This window comes from Chiloscyllium plagiosum, unplaced genomic scaffold (assembly GCF_037043375.1).
Source record: "Chiloscyllium plagiosum isolate Xiang-an unplaced genomic scaffold, Cpla_swu_hap1 HiC_scaffold_24, whole genome shotgun sequence".
Taxonomy (NCBI): Eukaryota; Metazoa; Chordata; class Chondrichthyes; order Orectolobiformes; family Hemiscylliidae; genus Chiloscyllium; species Chiloscyllium plagiosum.
This window is the reverse complement of record NW_028270162.1, coordinates 575,887-596,119: the sequence shown is the minus strand read 5'-3', so window position 1 is coordinate 596,119 and position 20,233 is coordinate 575,887. Positions and strand designations below refer to the sequence as shown.

Here is a 20,233-nt window from a genome sequence, read left to right as displayed (position 1 = left end):
TATTGTGCATAGTTTTGGTCTCCTTTTTTGAGAAAAGATATAGTGGCATTGGAGGCAATTCAGAGGAGATTCACTAGATTGATCACAGAGATGAGGGGTTTGTCATATGAAGAGAGATTGAATAGTTCAGGCCTATACTGTATGGAATTTAGAAAAATGAGGGGAGATCAAATTAAGGTATTCAAGATGATAAAAGGTGCAGATGAAATAGACCTGGAATGGATGCTTCCTCTTGTGGGACATTCTGGGATGAGAGGTCATAGTCTTAGGATAAGGGGGAGCAAATTTAAAACAGAGTTAAGGAGAAACTACTCTCCCCAAAGGGCTCTGAATCTGTGGAATTTGCTACTCCAAAGTGCCGTGGATACTGGGACAGTGAGTAAATTTAAGGAGAAGCTAGACAGGCTTTTAATTGGTAATGGGTTGAAGAGATATGGGGAGAAGGCAGGAAAATGGGGTGAGGAGCATATCAGTCATGATCAAATGGTGGAGCAGACTTGATGGGCCGAACGGCCTCATTCTGCTCCTTTGTCTTATGAACAAACAGACAAATATCCAGAGGGCAATTAGCTTTGGGCAAACAGCAGATTTAGAAATGGCTGACTTAATGTCTGTGAGAGACAAAACTGTGAGGTATCACAGCAGCAAATACTCAGGAATCTAGAGTCCCCCAGATAGGGAGAAACAGGAGAGTACAGAATGCCAGGAATCCCTGAGGGAAGGGGCAGGAATCAAGGTTACATGGCACAGCTTTGACCATCAAGATAGAGCTAGGGCAGGAGGAGTGTGGGAAGCAGAAGTAGGGAGAGGAAGGGGGATGGGGCAGGAGTAAGGGAGAGATGGCACATATGCTTTGGGGAACAGCAATGATATGGTGGTCCCTTTAAGAACTCAGTTTCTCTGGGAGTTGATTTCTGGTAAAAAGAAAATTGTTTCCAGAAATGGATCATGTGACCAAACTGCCTGGAAAAAAATAGTTTACAAAGAAGTTAAACAAGAAATTAATTACAGGAGGGATATATTTCCTGTTTGTGGTTCTGTTTTAAAAGCTGTGTAGTTTAGACTAAGCAAGCGAACAGCCCCATTGAACAGAATCCAGGTAATATCCTGAGTGCTGGCTCAGGGTTTAAACCCTTTTATCACTATAACAACCAGCTGATCATTTGTGACAATCAAACCAAGAAATGAGAGATGGAGCAATAGATGTCTAGATACAACATTTCAGAGTTAAAGAATACGAGACAAAGGAGATTCTGACCTGAGGTGACTGAACACTGGCGATGCCAGTGTTGAGTGGGGAGTGTGCGGGCTGAGAGTGGCCACGTGAGTGTACACTTGTCCAATGGTGATGAGGTTCAAAGGGAAAGCAGAACCAGAAGTGGTCAGTCTGAAATATCTCAGGCCTTTAGGCTTGTAGTTTCCAGAATGAGGATTTTTGCTCATTGCACTTGTAACATCTTGAAAGTAATTAGAATTAAAATCCCTACAATGTGAAAACAGGCACTTTGGCCCAACAAATCCATACTAACCCTCTGAAAAGTAACCTATACATACCCATTCCCCTTCCATTTATTTATCCCCGACTAACCTACACAACCCTGAACACTATAAGCAATTTAGCATGGCCAATTCACCTAACCTGCACATCTTTGGACTATGGGAGGAAACTGGAGCACCTGGAGGAAACTCCACAGACATGGGGAACTCCACACAGAGAGTTGCATGAGGCTGGAGTTGGACACAGCTCCCTGGTGCTGTGAGGCAGCAGTGCTAACCACTGAGCTACCGTGTCAAATGAACTCTTCCAGTGGCTGCATCATCGGTGGTGTACCCACAGTGGAAGGAGCCTCAAGGCATCCACATTTGCGACTTGGCCTCCCTGATGGTGTTCCAACTTGTAATTGGATGCATTCAGAACATCACTGAATTCAACCTGAAGCTATGGGCAGCATGGCTTTGACCTCTGAGTCGCCCTCGCAAAGTTTTGTGGTCTGTTATTATTACAAATTTACATCAGTGAAGGTACTGGTGGATCTTTCTCACACCAAAGATGACCGCAAACCTTCCTTCTCTATCTGGGTGCATCTGCGATCTAGATCAGCCAAAGTCCAGGAAACAAATGCTCCTGGGCGTATCTCTCCACTGGGCCATCTGTGAGCCAACACTACCCCAATACCCCATGGGGAGGCATCGCACGTCAGCACCAGATCACACTTGGGATACCTTAGATGCTGATAGCTGCATCTTCACTTCCCTAAAGGCCATGTCTTGGCTAGGAGACCATTTCTAAGGTTGCCCCATTTTTCAATAGCAGATCTAAGGGTGCCAGGATGGAGGCCAGGTTACGTTTGAACTGTCTGTAATAATTCACCAAGGAACTTCTAAGGAAAGTTATAAGCTCTGACACAGACCCGAGAGCCAGGAACTTTTGATCACCCTCACTTTATCTCCCAATGGGTATTTTTCCCTTCTAAGGAATACATCTGCCTGGGAGGAACATCTAAGGACTAAGTTCTCTAAGTTCTCTTCATTGGTCTTCCCTGTCATTAGCACGTCATCCAGATAAATGGCGACCTTGTAAAACGTTCTCCATCATTCGCTGAAAAATAGCACAGACTGATTATACCCCAAATGACAGTGTTGTATATTGGTACAAATCCTTATGGGTATTAATTGTAGCATACGTCTGGGAATCCTCATCTAACCACAATTGCAAGTACACATGGCTCATGTCCAGCTTCATGAAGGACTGCCACACCTGCCAGTTTTGCGATTAAATCCTCTGTGAGGGATTTTATCTAGCTGCAGGAAGCAGTTTACCATTTGCTGAGAATCCCTACAAAGGCTACTTGAGCCATTGGGCTTCACAATCAGTGTGACTGGTGCTGCTCAATGCACAAACTACACTGGTTTGATGTTTCCTTTGCTTTCCAGCTTTTTGCCTCTGCTTTTGCATTAGGCAGGCCTTGTAAAATCACAGAATTGTTTCCTGGTCAACATGCAAGGTGGTCTTGGCTCCTTTGATAGTTCCTAGACCTTCCTGAAAAACCTTTGGGTATTTAATTTGGATTCCATCAAGGATGGCCCAACACTGTAGTTGACAGGGTCCTCAGTTAGATTCAACCTTTCCTACACTTCGCCCTCACCCCCTCACTTCCCTCCCACAATAGTGAGAGGGTCCCCCTTTTCCTCGGCTCCCATCCCACCCACATCCACATCCAGACGATATTTACCCGCCATTGCTGCCACCTCCAGTGGGATGCCACCACCAGACATATTCCCCTCCCCTCCCTTGTCAGCCTTCCACAATACTGCTCCCTCTGGACACCCTGATCTACTCCTCCATCACTCCCAACAGTCCCCCACAGCCCACCTTCATCTGCATATGCAGAAGATGTAATACCTGTCTGTTTAGATTAGATTAGATTAGATTAGATTACTTACAGTGTGGAAACAGGCCCTTCGGCCCAACAAGTCCACACCGACCCGCCGAAGCGTAACCCACCCATACCCCTACATTTACCCCTTACATAACACTACGGGCAATTTAGCATGGTCAATTCACCTGACGTGCACATCTTTGGATTGTGGGAGGAAACCGGAGGACCCTGAGGAAACCCACGCAACACGGGGAGAATGTGCAAACTCCACACAGTCAGTCACCTGAGGCGGGAACTGAACCCGGGTCTCTGGCGCTGTGAGGCAGCAGTGCTAACCACTGTGCCACCGTACCGCCCACTCTCTTCAATATCCAAAGCTCCAGAAATACTGTAGACACTGGAGGAGTTCCAATGGACTAGAGGGGAGCTAATGTAACCCCACTCTTTAAAAAAGGAGGGAGAGTGAAATTGGGGAATTGTAGGCTAGCTTGCATGACATCAGTATTAGGGAGAATGCTGGAGTCAGTTATTAAAGATATAATAACTGAGCATTTGGAAAGCAGTGACGGAATCAGTCCAAGTCAGCATGGATTCACTAAAGGTAAATCATACTTGACAAATCTTCTGGAAGTTTTTGAGGATGTGACCCATACAGTGGACAAGGGTGAATCAGTAGATGTTGTGTTTCTGGACTTTCAAAAGGCTTTTGACAAGGTTCCACACAAGAGATTTATTGGGAAAATTAAAGGTCATGGTATTGGTTGGCAGACAGGAAGCCGAGAGTTGGAATAAACGGCTCCTTTTCAGAATGGCAGACAGTGAGGAGTGGGCTGCTGCAGGGTTCAGCGCTGGGACCCCAGCTGTTCACAATATACATCAACGATTTGAATGAAGGAATTGAATGCCATATCTCCAAATTTACAGATGGCAAGAAGCTGGGTGGCAGTGTGTGCTGTGAGGAGGATGCTAAGAGGCTGCAGGGTGACTTGGACAGGCTGGCTGAGTGGGCAAATACTTGGCAATAAAATGTAATGCGGATAAATGTTATGCACTTTGGTCGCAAAACCAGGAAGGCAGATTATTATCTGAACGGTGGCAGTTTAGGACAAGGTGAGATAAAACGAGCTCTTTGTGTCATGGTGGAACAGGAGGTGCAGCAAGCAGTGGGGAAAGCTAATGGCATACTGGCCTTCATAGTGAGAGGATTTAAATACAGGGATAGGGATGTCTTGCTGCAGTTATACAGGGCCTTGGTGAGACCACAGCTTGAGTCTTGTGTGCAGTTTTGGCCTCCTCGTCTGAGAAAGAACATTGCTGCTATTGAGTGAGTCCAGTGAAGGTTCACCAGACTGATTCCTGGGTTGGCAGGACTGACATGAGGAAAGACTGGATCGACTGAGCTTGTACTGACTGGAATTTAGAAGAATGATGGGGGGGGGGGTTCTCATAGAAATATATAAAATCCTGATGGGACTGGACAGACTAGATGTGGGGAAGTCCAGAACAAGGGATCACAGTCTAAGAATAAGGGGTAGACCATTCAGGAGTCACAGAGGTATACAGCAGGAAACAGACCTTTCAGTCCAACTCGTCCATGCTGACCAGATATCCTAATCTAGTCTAGTCCTATACTTCGCTCATTTCCATCTAAACCCTTCCTATTCATATACCCATCCAGATGCCTTTTAAATGTTGCAATTGTACCAGCCTCCACATCCTCTTGCAGCTCATTCCATACATTCCACCCTCAGTATGGAAAAGTTGCCCCTTAGGTCTCTTTTATATCTTTCCCCTCTCACCCTAAACCTATGCCCTCTAGTTCTGGACTCCCCGACTGTCTATTTATCCTATCCAGGCCCCTCAATTTTATAAACCTCTATAAGGTCACCCCTCAGCCTCCGACGCTCCAGGGAAAACAGCCCCAGCCTGTTCAGCCTCTCCCTATAGCTCAAATCTTCCAACCCTGGCAACATCCTTCTAAATCTTTCCTGAACCCTTTCAAGTTTCACAACATCTTTCCGATAGGAAGGAGACCAGAATTGTACGCAATATTCCAACAGCGGCCTAATCAATGTCCTGTACACCCACAACATGACCTCCCAACTCCTGTACTCAGTACTCTGACCAATAAAGGAAAGCATACCAAACATCTTCTTCACTATCCTATCTACCTGTGACTCCACTTTCAAGGAGCTATGAACCTGCACTTACTCGGAGAGGTTGTGAATCTGTGGAATTCTTTTCCACAGGAAGCTGTTGGGGCCAGTTGATTAGATACATTCAAGAGGGAGCTGAAGATTAGCCTTGTAGCTAAAGGGATCAAGGGGTACAGAGAACAAGTGGGAGTGGGATACTGAGCTTGCATGCACGGTGGCACAGTGGTTAGCACTGCTACCTCACAGCACCAGGGATTCGGGTTCATTCCCGCCTCAGGCAACTGACTGTGTGGAGTTTGCACGTTCTCCCCGTGTCTGCTTGGGTTTCCTCCGGGTGCTCCGGTTTCCTCCCACAGTCCAAAGATGTGCAGGTCAGGTGAATTGGCCATGCTAAATTGCCCATAGTGTTAGGTACATTAGTCAGGGGTAAATGTAGGGGAATGGGTCTGGGTGGGTTGCTCTCCGGAGGGTCGGTGTGGACTTGTTGGGCTGAAGGGCCTGTTTCCATACTGCAAGAAATCTAATCTAATTTAATCCTATTGAGTGGTGCTAGAGGTGTGAAGAACCAAATGGCATACCCCTGCATCTATTTTCTACGTTCCTATACCTTCCAGCTGAAGCAGTAATTTACCTGTATTTCACTCAATCTAGTCTACTGTTTTCACTGCTCACAATACTGTTTCCAATACATTGGAGAGACAATGCTCTGCAGAATGCCTGCTCTTTTTGCAAAAGTGATTCCAGGCTTCCAGGTGCCTGCCGCTTCAATACATCACACTGTATTCCCACAGCAACATTTCTGTCAGGGTCCTACTGAAGAAGGGCTAATGCCCGAAACATCGATTCTCCTGTTCCCTGGATGCTGCCTGACCTGCTGCGCTTTTCCAGCAACACATTTCCATCCCAGGGTCCTACTGCAGTGCTGCAGTGAGCCTCACGATGAGCTGGAAGAAGCCCCTGCGTCTCACTTTCCACTTGAGGACTCTGCAGCCTCTAGGACTCAACATCAAGTTCAATAAAACTTTACAGCCCAATTCCATTTTTTTTAACCACCCAGACCCAGTCCTGTCAGGGCATGGGTTGCTTTTTGTACAGATTTCTCATTCTCTTGTTCTCTCAGCCCTCATCATCACTTATTCAACTTTTCATCTGTCCTGGCCTGCTATCACCAATACCCTAGTCTCTATCCCTTTCATCTCTCTCTCTCTCTCTCTCTCTGGGTTTTGTCTGGCCCAACCCTAGTCTTCAGCATAAATACCACTTTTTCTGGGTTGCTATCAATTCTTGTGAAGTGTCACAAGACTCAAAACATTAACTCTACTTTCCCTCCACAGATGCTTCCAGACTTGTTAAGTTTCTCCAGTAATTTCTGTTGTTGTTTCAGATCTCCAGATTAAGCTGAGTAACTGGATGACCAGTGCAGTGCCATTACCACTCCTCCCTATAATCAGGGTTTATTAGACCAGCCAGATCCAAGAACACATTCCCAGAAGCATTTCTAATTGACAGAGTCTGTCTCTGAACTAAGACAGAATAATGAAACCTGTACACTCACCTCATTAGTTCCTCTTTGCTGGCCTCAGTGTCCTTTTCTCTGTGATCTTCTCTCTGCTCTTTCTCAAGCTCTTTGTCTTTATCTGCAGTGTGTTCCTGAATGTTTCTGCTCATTTGTTGCTGCTAGAAATAAGATGTTGTTGAAATGTCAAACGTGGACATTTAGGGATTTTCCACAAACTGAACATGTTCACGTCTCAGAGTGTGGCGAAGTCAGAGACAAAGGCCACTCTCGGGAGCTGGCTCATCCCAGTTACTGATTGAGCCAAAAGCCAATGTTCTCACCAGATGATTATGATTTCACCTCAGGAACACAATTCAACTCTGCATTTACTAAATGGCTATTTTCATGAACAGATAAAATGACACCCTCCTTCCCAGAATAAAACTAGAAAATCTCGATCTGATTGAGGGATCATGTGTGGTCAGCGCTGACTAAATCACTGGCCAGGCTGTGAGAACCCACTGGATCACTCTGATTTCAGGAGCATCAGGATCTCATCTAATCACAGAATGCCTGGGAGTCCCAAAAGGCCATATTCCCAGGGAATGTTCATTTTGAAATGAGACCTGGAAATTTTGAAATAGACAGGTTTTGATTCCAGGAAGATGAACAGATTTGAACACCATGAAACTAAGATTACATAAATCCAGTGACTTCTGATTGCAAATAATTCAGTTTATATTGACGACGTGAGCATTATATCAAATCACAACAATCCAATTCTGAAGAAGGCTATTGAACTCAAAAGACCCCCCTCCATAGATGCTGTTAGAACCTGCCAAATTTCTCCAAATTTTTGTGTCTGCCATAAGACAGAGCTTGCAACTATACAGAGTTTGTGGTTTGTCTGATCAGAAACTCGTAGTGTCTGGGCTTTTCTCATTGCTCCCGTCACATTTTTGAATTTCTCTGTACTTTCCAAATTAAATTTTCTTCATGTAAAACACTCATTAGAAAAAACAGCAGCTCCTCAAATAAACATTCTGTTTTGTAAAGTCCCGAACCTTCGAAAAGCAGAGTTAACTGAAAGATACACAATTCTCGAAGACTTGTGGCTCGTGGAGTGTTTCAACATGAATGTTTTTCACTGTAAGAAACACCAGCAGGGAAACATTGTAATCACCCCCCTCCTCCCTGCACAACATACTCCCTCTCACTCCCAAAGGAACCCCAATCAGAGAGGGAGGAAGGAGAGACCGTGGGGAGGGAGGAGGGAGAGAGCGTGGGGAGGGAGGAAGGAGAGAGCGTGGGGAGGGAGGAAGGAGAGAGTGTGGGGAGCGAGGAGGGAGAGAGCGTGGGGAGGGAGGAGGGAGAGAGCGTGGGGAGAGAGGAAGGAGAGAGCGTGGGGAGGGAGGAAGGAGAGAGCGTGGGGAGGGAGGAGGGAGAGAGCGTGGGGAGGGAGGAAGGAGAGAGCGTGGGGAGGGAGGAAGGAGAGAGCGTGGGGAGGGAGGAAGGAGAGCGCGTGGGGAGGGAGGAAGGAGAGAGCGTGGGGAGGGAGGAAGGAGAGAGCGTGGGGAGGGAGGAGGGAGAGAGCATGGGGAGGGAGGAAGGAGAGAGCGTGGGGAGGGAGGAAGGAGAGAGCGTGGGGAGGGAGGAAGGAGAGAGCGTGGGGAGGGAGGAGGGAGAGAGCGTGGGGAGGGAGGAAGGAGAGAGCGTGGGGAGGGAGGAGGGAGAGAGCATGGGGAGGGAGGAGGGAGAGAGCGTGGGGAGGGAGGAAGGAGAGAGCGTGGGGAGGGAGGAGGGAGAGAGCGTGGGGAGGGAGGAAGGAGAGAGCGTAGGGAGGGAGGAAGGAGAGCGCGTGGGGAGGGAGGAGGGAGAGAGCATGGGGAGGGAGGAGGGAGTGAGCGTGGGGAGGGAGGAAGGAGAGAGCATGGGGAGGGAGGAAGGAGAGAGCGTGGGGAGGGAGGAGGGACAGACTGTGGGGGGAGGAGAGAGAGAGAGCAATGGGATGGGGGGAGAAGAGAGACATATCAGAAGTCCCACGTCTCTTTTCCCAATCCTATCAGCAGTATCAACACTTTCTCCCTCAGCACATCCCCGCCACTCTTCCCGCACACACACTTGCACATGCTTCCTGAAGAAGGGCTTCGGCTCGAAACGTCGATTTTCCTGCTCCTTGGATGCTGCCTGACTTGCTGTGCTTTTCCAGCACCACACTCTCAACCCCACAATTGCATAAATGCTGCCCTCTCCACACTTCATGTCAGCTTTGATGAAGAATCATCTAGACTTGAAACGTTAGCTTGCTCTCTCTCCATGGATGCTGTCTGACCCTTGTGATCTCCAGCATTTTTTATTTTCAGTATAAATTCCTGCATCTGCAATAACTTGCGCCTCCCAGACTGAAATGATGCAAGTTCACTCACAGCTTCCCCAGGTAGGAAGCTGGCTGGAATGGATGGAGTATTTAATGATGGAGCAGCTCCTGTTCCTAACAATTATGTTCAGACAGACAAGGAGAAATTCCTAGTCAGGATCCTGGCAATGAGCACGTCCTGAAAGTGATGATAATGATTGAAGGATTTTGTGTGAAGTGGTGACTGGAGGAACTGTTTAGAGATGATGATGAGACCATTATATTTTGGGAAAGGTGGAGTGACAGTGAAAAACTGGAATAGGTGATGGAGATATTTACAAGTTGGACAGAGATGTGGAACTCAACAGAGAGTAAGGTCAGTGAGACCAGCAGGGCTTTGTGCGTTGGGTGAGCTGGGCCAGGAGTGAAGAGGGGGTAGAGACACAGTGGCAACTCCAGGAGGTTCCTCAGCAAGTGGCTGCAAACAGCAGCATCTCAGACTGTTACCAGGCGAAGAGGTGAGCTATGGAAGGGACTTTAAAGCATGAACCAAACACAATTGGTGGAATCTCCCAGGGTCTGAACAAGGTGGTCTCTGGTGGGACACGAGGCAGAATCAGGTGAAGTGTGTTATGAGGTTCCTGTCCAGATTGTCTCGTTCTGTCTCTTTTCCCAAGCACCATAATGAGGGAATTCACGAGGCAGCAGCAGCAAGATGGGCAGCATCTGAGAAGCTGCCAGGCCTGCTGTGTCTTTCCAGCACTATATTCTCAACTCTGATCTCCAGCAACTGCAGTCTTCACTTTCTCCTACCAGCAGCAAGATGTCAACTGATGGTCATTACTGATTATTAAACACGTTGTTTATACACAATTCACCTCATTAATACACACCTTAACAATCTCACCAAAAACAAGCTGGACATCAGGAGACCTCAACTAGGAAACCACAACAAGCTTCTGGTCAATTCAGCTCCTCAATTTTTCTGAATGATCTCCATGTGGGAACCATCTCAGGGCACGCTCCAGAGGCACCAGCCACACACATTTTACATGAACAGACATTTACATCTGATACTGTGCAGCTTCTAAGATTCCTCAGTTCACATCTTCAATTCACCTGTAAGTCGCTACTGCCCTTCAATGCTGCATCAGTAACTTTCACTGTAATACTGCTACAAAGACACAATGCAACCAGGTCGTGGATTGGACCAGGCTGCATCTCCAGGTATTTCACTTGCCACCATAGCATTCACTCACTCTGAGCCTTCTTGGGTGATGGGGGGACTCCAGGTCTAATAGCTCAGCAGCAGGGGCAGAAGCCTTTGCAAATTATTCTCTGGCTATAATCAGTTCACAGATGGACAAAGAGCTTGCACTCCCAGCTGTTTACAGTGCAGACGTGTAGGAAGTGGATGGTGTGGCCAACCGTGTCAAAGGCTAGAGATGATGGAAAAGGACAAGGAGGGAAAGTTCAGCAGGGTCGGACAGGATGTCACTTATAGCATTGTTAAGAACTATATCAGGACGGTGATGTGTTGAAACTTCTCAACAATGAACAGATACCGCAGGCAGTCATTCAGAGAGAGGCCAAAGTGATGTCCCCATCAGGAATCTTGGCCAATACATAGTAGTAAATGCCCATCATCTTGGCCAATTTCCCATCACTAACGACCAACTAATCAATAACAGAGAATTACATTCTTAATCTACAATCTTCACCACAAACTATTTTATACAATCCTCGGAGTCAATCTTTACTGGTCAATTTCAAATCTTGGAACATCACAATAATGGTTAAGTACAGGTTAAAACTGACAGTCACATTTATTCAATGTAGGGGATTACTTACAGAAAGAATACACAGCAACTCATTAAAAGGACAATACCTAAAACAGCAAAGTTACCATTGGGTGCAAAATGTGCTCACAGATAGAAAAATAATAAAGATTTTAAATAAGAGCAGATATCTGTCAAACTTCATTGAAAGATGGAGAGAGTGTGGTGTAATTCTTAGCTTTGAAACTCTGAAAGAAACAGATCAAACCTCTTTGACTGGCCGATAATGCAGCAGTAGAACATAGAACGTTACAGCGCAGTACAGGCCCTTCGGCCCTCGATGTTGCGCCGACCTGTGGAACCAATCTGAAGCCTATCTATCCCACACTATTCCATTATCATCCATATGTTTACCCAATGACCATTTAAATGCCCTTACAGTTGGCAAGTCTACGACTGATCAATGACATCCAAAGGACAGTAAGAACACAAATGCATGAAAAACGCCTGAGAAAGAACAGCCGGCGGGGGGGGGGGGGGAGGGCAGACCCGGGGACGAGGGGAGGGCAGACCCGGGGACGAGGGGAGGGCAGATCCAGCGGGGAGTGCAGGGCAGACCCTGGGGTAGGGGAGGAGATGGGGAGGAGATTCCGGGAGGGAAGGGGAGGAGAGACGGGGAGGCAAGACCGGGAGGGGAGGCGAGACCGGGAGGGGAGGGAAAGGGAGGGTGCAGGCAGACACATGGGGAAGGAGGATGAGCCTAGGAGTGGGGTGGGAGGAGAGGAGAGGGCAGACCTCGGGGTGGGGGAACCTTATACATTCCTGATGGCTGTGAATGGCCTGACAACACAAACTACTGATTTAATCCCTTTGAGGAATTTCAGAGACAACTCTGCCAGGAGCAGAAACACCCACATCAACTCTTCCCAGATATTCCAGACAGTGGGAAAAACGCACTGACACCCTCCACCCCCCCCTTTCATTGACCCTCCCCCTGTCCCTCGCTGACCCTCCCCCCGTCCCATGCTGACCCTCTTCCGTCCCTCGTTGACCCTCCCCCGTCCCTCGCTGACCCTCCACCCGTCCCACGCTGACCCTCTTCCGTCCTTCGCTGACCCTTCCCCGTCCCTCGCTGACCCTCCCCCGTCCCACGCTGACCCTCCCCCCCCCCCCCCCCACCTCACTGATCCTCCCATCATCCCTCACTGACCCTCCACCATCTCTCGGTGACCCTCCCCCCAGTCCCTCACTTATCCCTCACAATCCCCCTCTAACTGACAACCACGTCCACCGCATCCCTCTCTCATCAACCCTCCCCTTGTCCCTCACTGACAACCCTCCTTATACTCACTGACCCTTCCCTCCTTCCTCACAAACAGCGCCCTCCTCACTGACCCTCCTGCCCTGGATCAGTGGTGCTGGAAGAGCACAGCAGTTCAGGCAGCATCCGAGGAGCTTTGAAATCGACCTTTTGGGCAAAAGCCCTTCATCAGGAATAAAGGCAGAGAGCCTGAAGCATGGAGAGATAAGCTAGAGGAGGGTGGGGGTGGGGAGAAAGTAACATAGAGTATAATAGGTGAGTGGGGGAGGGGATGAAGGTGATAGGTCATGGAGGAGAGGGTGGAGTGGATAGGTGGAAAAGGAGCTAGGCACGTAGGACAAGTCCGGACAAGTCATGGGGACAGTGCTGAGCTGGAAGTTTAGAACTAGGGTGAGGTGGGGGAAGGGGAAATGAGGAAACTGTTGAAGTTTTAAACTTGCAGCTCCACACTGTCCCCATGACTTGTCCGGACTTGTCCTCCCTGACCTATCACCTTCATCCCCTCCCCCACTGACCTATTGTACTCTATGCTACTCTCTCCCCACCCCCACCCTCCTCTAGCTTATCTCTCCACGCTTCAGACTCTCTGCCTTTATTCCTGATGAAGGGCTTTTGCCCGAAACGTCAATTTCAAAGCTCCTTGGATGCTGCCTGAATTGCTGTGCTCTTCCAGAATCACTAATCCAGAATCTGGTTTCCAGCATCTGCAGTCATTGTTTTTACCCCGTTTTGACCCTCCCGCCCTGACAATTCCCCTGCCCACATTCACTGACAAACCCCCCCCTCCCCGCCGTCGCCGACTTTCCCCTTGTCCCTCACTGACAACGACGCCCCCCCTCCCCAGAAATAAGAGAATACTGTAATGCCACAGAAGGAATCTTTTTGATGCAACGTTAAGTTGATATCCCACCTGTTTGGTTGGATGTAATGAAAACCAGAACTTGTGCAAGTTCTCACAAACTCTGGAAATTTTATAGTATCACAGAGAGCAAGACTGAGGCAAGAAGCAGGTTAGTTCCCTTGTCTGTTACAGTAGCTCAACTTAATTAATAAATATTAAAATTACGTTAACATGAGTTGTTGCAAAACGCTGGACTTTGAACTCAGCAAAGTAATCGCTGGAACTTGAAAGGACCCTTACCCTGTAGTTGTACCTACAGAAAGGTACAAATGTAGTTTAGAGTCACACTTTGTGAGACAGTGCTGTGCACCTTGTTGGCAATTTTTGATGCTTCATTATGTTTAAGGCACAATATAAATAAATTGTAGTTTAGTTGCCAAGCATGTAGGACCAACAACTCTTCACTACAATAGGCGTGAGGGAGAGGATAAAAAGGCTGGGGCTGTTTTCCCTGGGGCGTCGAAAGCTGAGGGGTGACCTTATAGAGGTTTATAAAATCATGAGGGGCATGGATAGGGTAAATAGACAAAATCTTTTCCCTGGAGTAGGGGAATCCAGAACTAGAGGGCATAGATTTAGGGTGAGAGGGGAAAGATATAAAACAGACCTAAGGGCAAATTTTCCACACAGAGGGTGGTACGTGTACGGAATAACCTGCCAGAGGATGTGGTGGAGGCTGGTACAGTTGCATCATTTAAGAGGCATCTGAATGGGGATATGAATAGGAAGGGTTTGGAGAGACATGGGCAGAGTGCTGGCAGGTGGGACTAGATTGGGTTGGCATATCTGGTCGGCATGGACGGGTTGGACCGAAGGGTCTGTTTCCATGCTGTACATCTCTATGACTTGATGACTCAACACACAGAGTACTGGAGAGAAACTTCTGGAGAGAAGCTGGTCACAAGGGAAATACTCCAGAAACCCACAAGATGGCAGCGCTGCAACGCTTTGAGAGATACTGTACTCCCTCAATCCAGAGATCAAAATAAAAATAACAAAAACATGCTATTGTCTTCAGTAATCAAATAAACGCATGATCACCCTCTTGTGCAGAACACCACAAAAGGTATGGATTCCACAGACATTCCAGGAGTGACTCGAGGTTCAGTTTCTCACCTGACCCCTTCCTCTGCGACGGTAGTTCCGCCTCAATAGGGCTTTATAGTTCTCACTCTTTTTCGATAAGTAATAGTAAAGGACACAATCAGAAACCTTCTGCAACAAAATAAACATATTTCATGTGAAATATATTGACAAAATACAAAAATTATACCTCACAGCACCGAGCATACCTGTAACCGCACACACTGCGCCCAGTGACAGTGTAACCTCACACACTGTGCCCAGTGACACTGTAACCTCACACACTGCGCCCAGCGACACTGTAACCTCACACACTGCGTCCAGCGACGCTGTAACCTCACACACTGTGCCCAGCAACGCTGTAACCTCACACACTGTGACCAGTGACTGTAACCTCACACACTGCGCCCAGCGACACTGTAACCTCACACACTGCGTCCAGCGACGCTGTAACCTCACACACTGTGCCCAGCGACGCTGTAACCTCACACACTGCTCCCAGTGACAGTGTAACCTCACACACTGCGTCCAGCGACACTGTAACCTCACACACTGCGTCCAGCGACGCTGTAACCTCACACACTGTGCCCAGCGACGCTGTAACCTCACACACTGTGCCCAGTGACAGTGTAACCTCACACACTGCGCCCAGCGACACTGTAACCTCACACACTGTGCCCAGCGACGCTGTAACCTCACACACTGCTCCCAGTGACAGTGTAACCTCACACACTGCGCCCAGTGACAGTGTAACCTCACACACTGCGCCCAGTGACACTGTAACCTCACACACTGTGCCCAGTGACAGTGTAACCTCACACACTGTGCCCAGTGACAGTGTAACCTCACACACTGCGCCCAGTGACACTGTGACCTCACACACTGCACCCAGCGACACTGTAACCTCACACACTGCGTCCAGCGACACTGTAACCTCACACACTGTGCTCAGTGACAGTGTAACCTCACACACTGTGTCCAGCGACGCTGTAACCTCACACACTGCGTCCAGCGATGCTGTAATCTCACATACTGCACCCAGTGACAGTGTAACCTCACACACTGCATCCAGCGACGCTGTAACCTCACACACTGCGTCCAGCGACGCTGTAACCTCACACACAGCGTCCAGCGACAGTGTAACCTCACACACTGCGCCCAGCGACAGTGTAACCTCACACACTGCGCCCAGCGACTCTGTAATCTCACACACTGCACCCAGCGACGCTGTAACCTCACACACTGTGCCCAGCGACGCTGTAACCTCACACACTACGCCAAGCGACGCTGTAAACTCACACTCGGCTAGCGACGCTGTAACCTCACACACTGCGCCTAGCGACGCTGTAACCTCACACATTGCCACCAGCGACGCTGTAACCTCACACACTGTGCCCAGTGACAGTGTAACCTCACACACTGCACCCAGCGATGCTGTAATCTCACACACTGTGCCCACCGACGCTGTAACCTCACACACTACGCCCAGTGACGCTGTAACCTCACACATTGCCCCCAGCGACGATGTAACCTTTCACATGCCGCCCAATGACAGTGTAACCTCACACACTGTGCCCAGCGACACTGCAACCTCACACACTGTGCCCAGCGACACTGTAACTTCACACAATGCGCCCAGTGACAGTGTAACCTCACACATTGCCCCCAGTGACGATGTAACCTCATACATTGACCCCAGCGACGATGTAACCTCACACACTGTGCCCAGCGACACTGTAACCTCGCACACTGCACCCAGCGACGCTGTAAACCCACACTCGGCTAGTGACGCAGTAACCTCACACACTGCACCCCGGGACGCTGTAACCTCACACACTGCGCCCAGCGAAGCTGTAACCTCACACACAGCGCCCAGTGACAGTGTAACCTCACACACTGTGCCCAGCGACACTGTAACGTCGCACACTACACCCAGCGACGCTGTAACCGCAAACACTGCGCCCAGTGACAGTGTAACCTCACACACTGCATCCAGCGACAGTGTAACCTCACTCACTGCATCCAGCGACAGTGTAACCTCACACACTGCATCCAGCGACAGTGTAACCTCACTCACTGCACCCAGCGACAGTGCAACCTCACTCACTGCACCCAGCGACGCTGTAACCTCACTCACTGCACCCAGCGACAGTGTAACCTCACTCACTGCACCCAGCGACACTGTAACCTCACACACTGCACCCAGCGACACTGGAACCTCACACACTGTGCCCAGTGACAGTGTAACCTCACACACTGCGCCCAGTGACAGTGTAACCTCACTCACTGCACCCAGCGACGCTGTAACCTCACTCACTGCACCCAGCGACAGTGTAACCTCACACACTGCGTCCAGTGACTCTGTAACCTCGCTCACTGCGCACAGCTACTCTGTAACCACACACACTGCGCCCAGTGACAGTGTATCCTCACATACTGCGCCCAGTCAAGCTGTAACCTCGCACACTGTGCAAAGCGACACTGTAACCTCACACACTGTGCCCAGTGACAGTGTAACCTCACACACTGTGCCCAGTGACAGTGTAACCTCACACACTGCGCCCAGTGACAGTGTAACCTCACACACTGCGCCCAGCAACGCTGTAACCTCACACACTGCGCCCAGTGACAGTGTAACTTCACTCACTGCGCCCAGCGACGCTGTAACCTCGCACACTGCGCCCAGCGACACTGTAACTTCACTCACTGCGCCCAGCGACGCTGTAACCTCACACACTGCGCCCAGCGACGCTGTAACCTCACACACTGCGCCCAGCGACACTGTAACTTCACTCACTGCGCCCAGCGACGCTGTAACCTCGCACACTGCAACCAGCGACTCTGTAACCTCACACACTGCATCCAGCAACACTGTAACTTCACTCACTGCGCCCAGCGACACTGTAACCTCACACACTGCACCCTGCGGCGCTGTAACCTCACACACTGCGCCCAGCGACACTGTAACTTCACACACTGTGCCCAGTGACTCTGTAACCTCACACACTACGCCCAGCTACGCTGTAATCTCACACACTGCGCCCAGCGACACTGTAACCTCACACACGGTGCCCAGCGATGCTGTAACCTCACACACTGCGCCCAGCGACGCAGTAACCTCACACACTGTGCCCAGTGACACGTTAACATCACACACTGTGCGCAGTGACTCTGTAACCTCGCTCACTGCGCACAGCTACTCTGTAACCACACACACTGCGCCCAGTGACAGTGTATCCTCACATACTGCGCCCAGTCAAGCTGTAACCTCACACACTGCACCCAGCGACGCTGTAACCTCACACACTGCGTCCAGTGATGCTGTAACCTCACACACTGCGCCCAGCGACACTGTAACCTCACACACTGTGCCCAGTGACAGTGTAACCTCACACACTGCGCCCAGTGACAGTGTAACCTCACACACTGCGCCCAGCGACGCTGTAACCTCATACACTGCGCCCAGCGACGCTGTAACCTCGCACACTGCACCCAGCGACACTGTAACTTCACTCACTGCGCCCAGCTACGCTGTAACCTCGCACACTGCGCCCAGCGACACTGTAACTTCACTCACTGCGCCCAGCGACGCTGTAACCTCACACACTGCGCCCAGCGACGCTGTAACCTCACACACTGCGCCCAGCGACACTGTAACTTCACTCACTGCGCCCAGCGACACTGTAACCTCGCACACTGCGCCCAGCGACACTGTAACTTCACTCACTGCGCCCAGCGACGCTGTAACCTCACACACTGCAACCAGTGACTCTGTAACCTCACACACTGCGCCCAGCAACACTGTAACTTCACTCACTGCGCCCAGCGACATTGTAACCTCACACACTGCACCCTGCGACGCTGTAACCTCACACACTGCGCCCAGCGACACTGTAACTTCACACACTGCGCCCAGCGACACTGTAACCTCACACACTGCGCCCGGCGACACTGTAACCTCACACACTGTGCCCAGCGATGCTGTAACCTCACACACTGCACCCAGTGACACTGTAACCTCACACACTGTGCCCAACGATGCTGTAACCTCACACACTGCGTCCAACAACGCTGTAACCTCACACACTGCACCCAGCGACACTGTAACCTCGCACACTGCACCCAGCGACGCTGTAATCTCACACACTGCGCCCAGCGACGCAGTAAACTCACACACTACGCCCAGCGACGCAGTAAACTCACACTCGCACAGCGACGCTGTAACCTCACACACTGCACCCAGCGATGCTGTAACCTCGCACACTGCACCCAGCGACACTGTAACCTCACATACTGCGCTCAGTGACGCTGTAACTTCACACACTGCGCCCAGCGACACTGTAACCTCACACACTGCGCCCGGCGACACTGTAACCTCACACACTGTGCCCAGTGACTCAGAAACCTCACACACTACGCCCAGCTACGCTGTAATCTCACACACTGCGCCCAGCGACACTGTAACCTCACACACGGTGCCCAGCGATGCTGTAACCTCACACACTGCACCCAGCGACACTGTAACCTCACACACTGTGCCCAACGATGCTGTAACCTCACACACTGCACCCAGCGATGCTGTAACCTCACACACTGCGTCCAACGACGCTGTAACCTCACACACTGCACCCAGCGACACTGTAACCTCGCACACTGCACCCAGCGACGCTGTAATCTCACACACTGCGCCCAGCGACGCAGTAAACTCACACACTACGCCCAGCGACGCTGTAAACTCACACTCGCACAGCGACGCTGTAACCTCACACACTGCACCCAGCGATGCTGTAACCTCGCACACTGCACCCAGCGACACTGTAACCTCACATACTGCGCTCAGTGACGCTGTAACCTCGCACACTGCACCCAGCGACACTGTAACCTCACATACTGCGCTCAGTGACGCTGTAACCTCACACACTGCCACCAGTGAAGCTGTAACCTCACACACTGCCACCAGTGAAGCTGTAACCTCACACACTGCGCCCAGCGATGCTGTAACCTCACACACTGCTCCCAGCGACGCTGTAACCTCACACACTGCGCACAGCGATGCTGTAACCTCACACACTGTGCCCAGGAACGCTGTAACCTCACACACTGCACCCAACGACGCTGTAACCTCACACACTGCACCCAGGAACGCTGTAACCTCACACACTGCACCCAGCGACAGTGTAACCTCACACACTGCACCCAGCGACGCTGTAACCTCACACACTGCACCCAGGAACGCTGTAACCTCACACACTGCGCCCAGCGATGCTGTAACCTCACACACTGCGCCGTGAAGCTGTAACCTCACACACTGCACGAAGCGACGCTCTAACTTCAGTCACTGCACCCAGCGACGCTGTAACTTCACTCAATGCGCCCAGTGACAGTGTAACCTCGCACACTGCGCCCAGCGACGCTGTAACTTCACTCACTACGGCCAGCGACGCTGTAACCTCACACACTGCGCCCAGCGACGCTGTAACTTCACACACTGCGCCCAGCGACACTGTAACCTCACACACTGCGCCCGGCGACACTGTAACCTCACACACTGTGCCCAGCGATGCTGTAACCTCACACACTGCCCCCAGCGACACTGTAACCTCACACACTGCCCCCAGCGACACTGTAACCTCACACACTGTGCCCAGCGATGCTGTAACCTCACTCACTGCACCCAGCGATGCTGTAACCTCACACACTGCACCCAGCGATGCTGTAACCTCACACACTGCGCCCAGCGACGCTGTAACCTCACACACT

The 20,233-nt window shown here is 50.2% G+C and overlaps 1 protein-coding gene across 9 annotated transcripts in view; it reads right to left on the bottom strand.

Annotated features, from left to right (window-relative positions):
- Positions 1-20,233, bottom strand: part of ncor2 (nuclear receptor corepressor 2) — a 418,107-nt gene that overhangs the window by 153,657 nt on the left and 244,217 nt on the right. For 8 of the 9 annotated variants that reach the window (XM_087999801.1, XM_087999810.1, XM_087999806.1 and 5 more), the window contains exons 14-15: positions 14,507-14,605; positions 7,092-7,213 (exon numbers count right to left, since the gene is read on the bottom strand). In XM_087999801.1, the coding sequence (XP_087855927.1) occupies positions 7,092-7,213; positions 14,507-14,605 (221 nt within the window). The remainder of the gene's footprint in view (positions 1-7,091; positions 7,214-14,506; positions 14,606-20,233) is intronic. The other variant, XM_087999805.1, reaches the window with a different exon arrangement.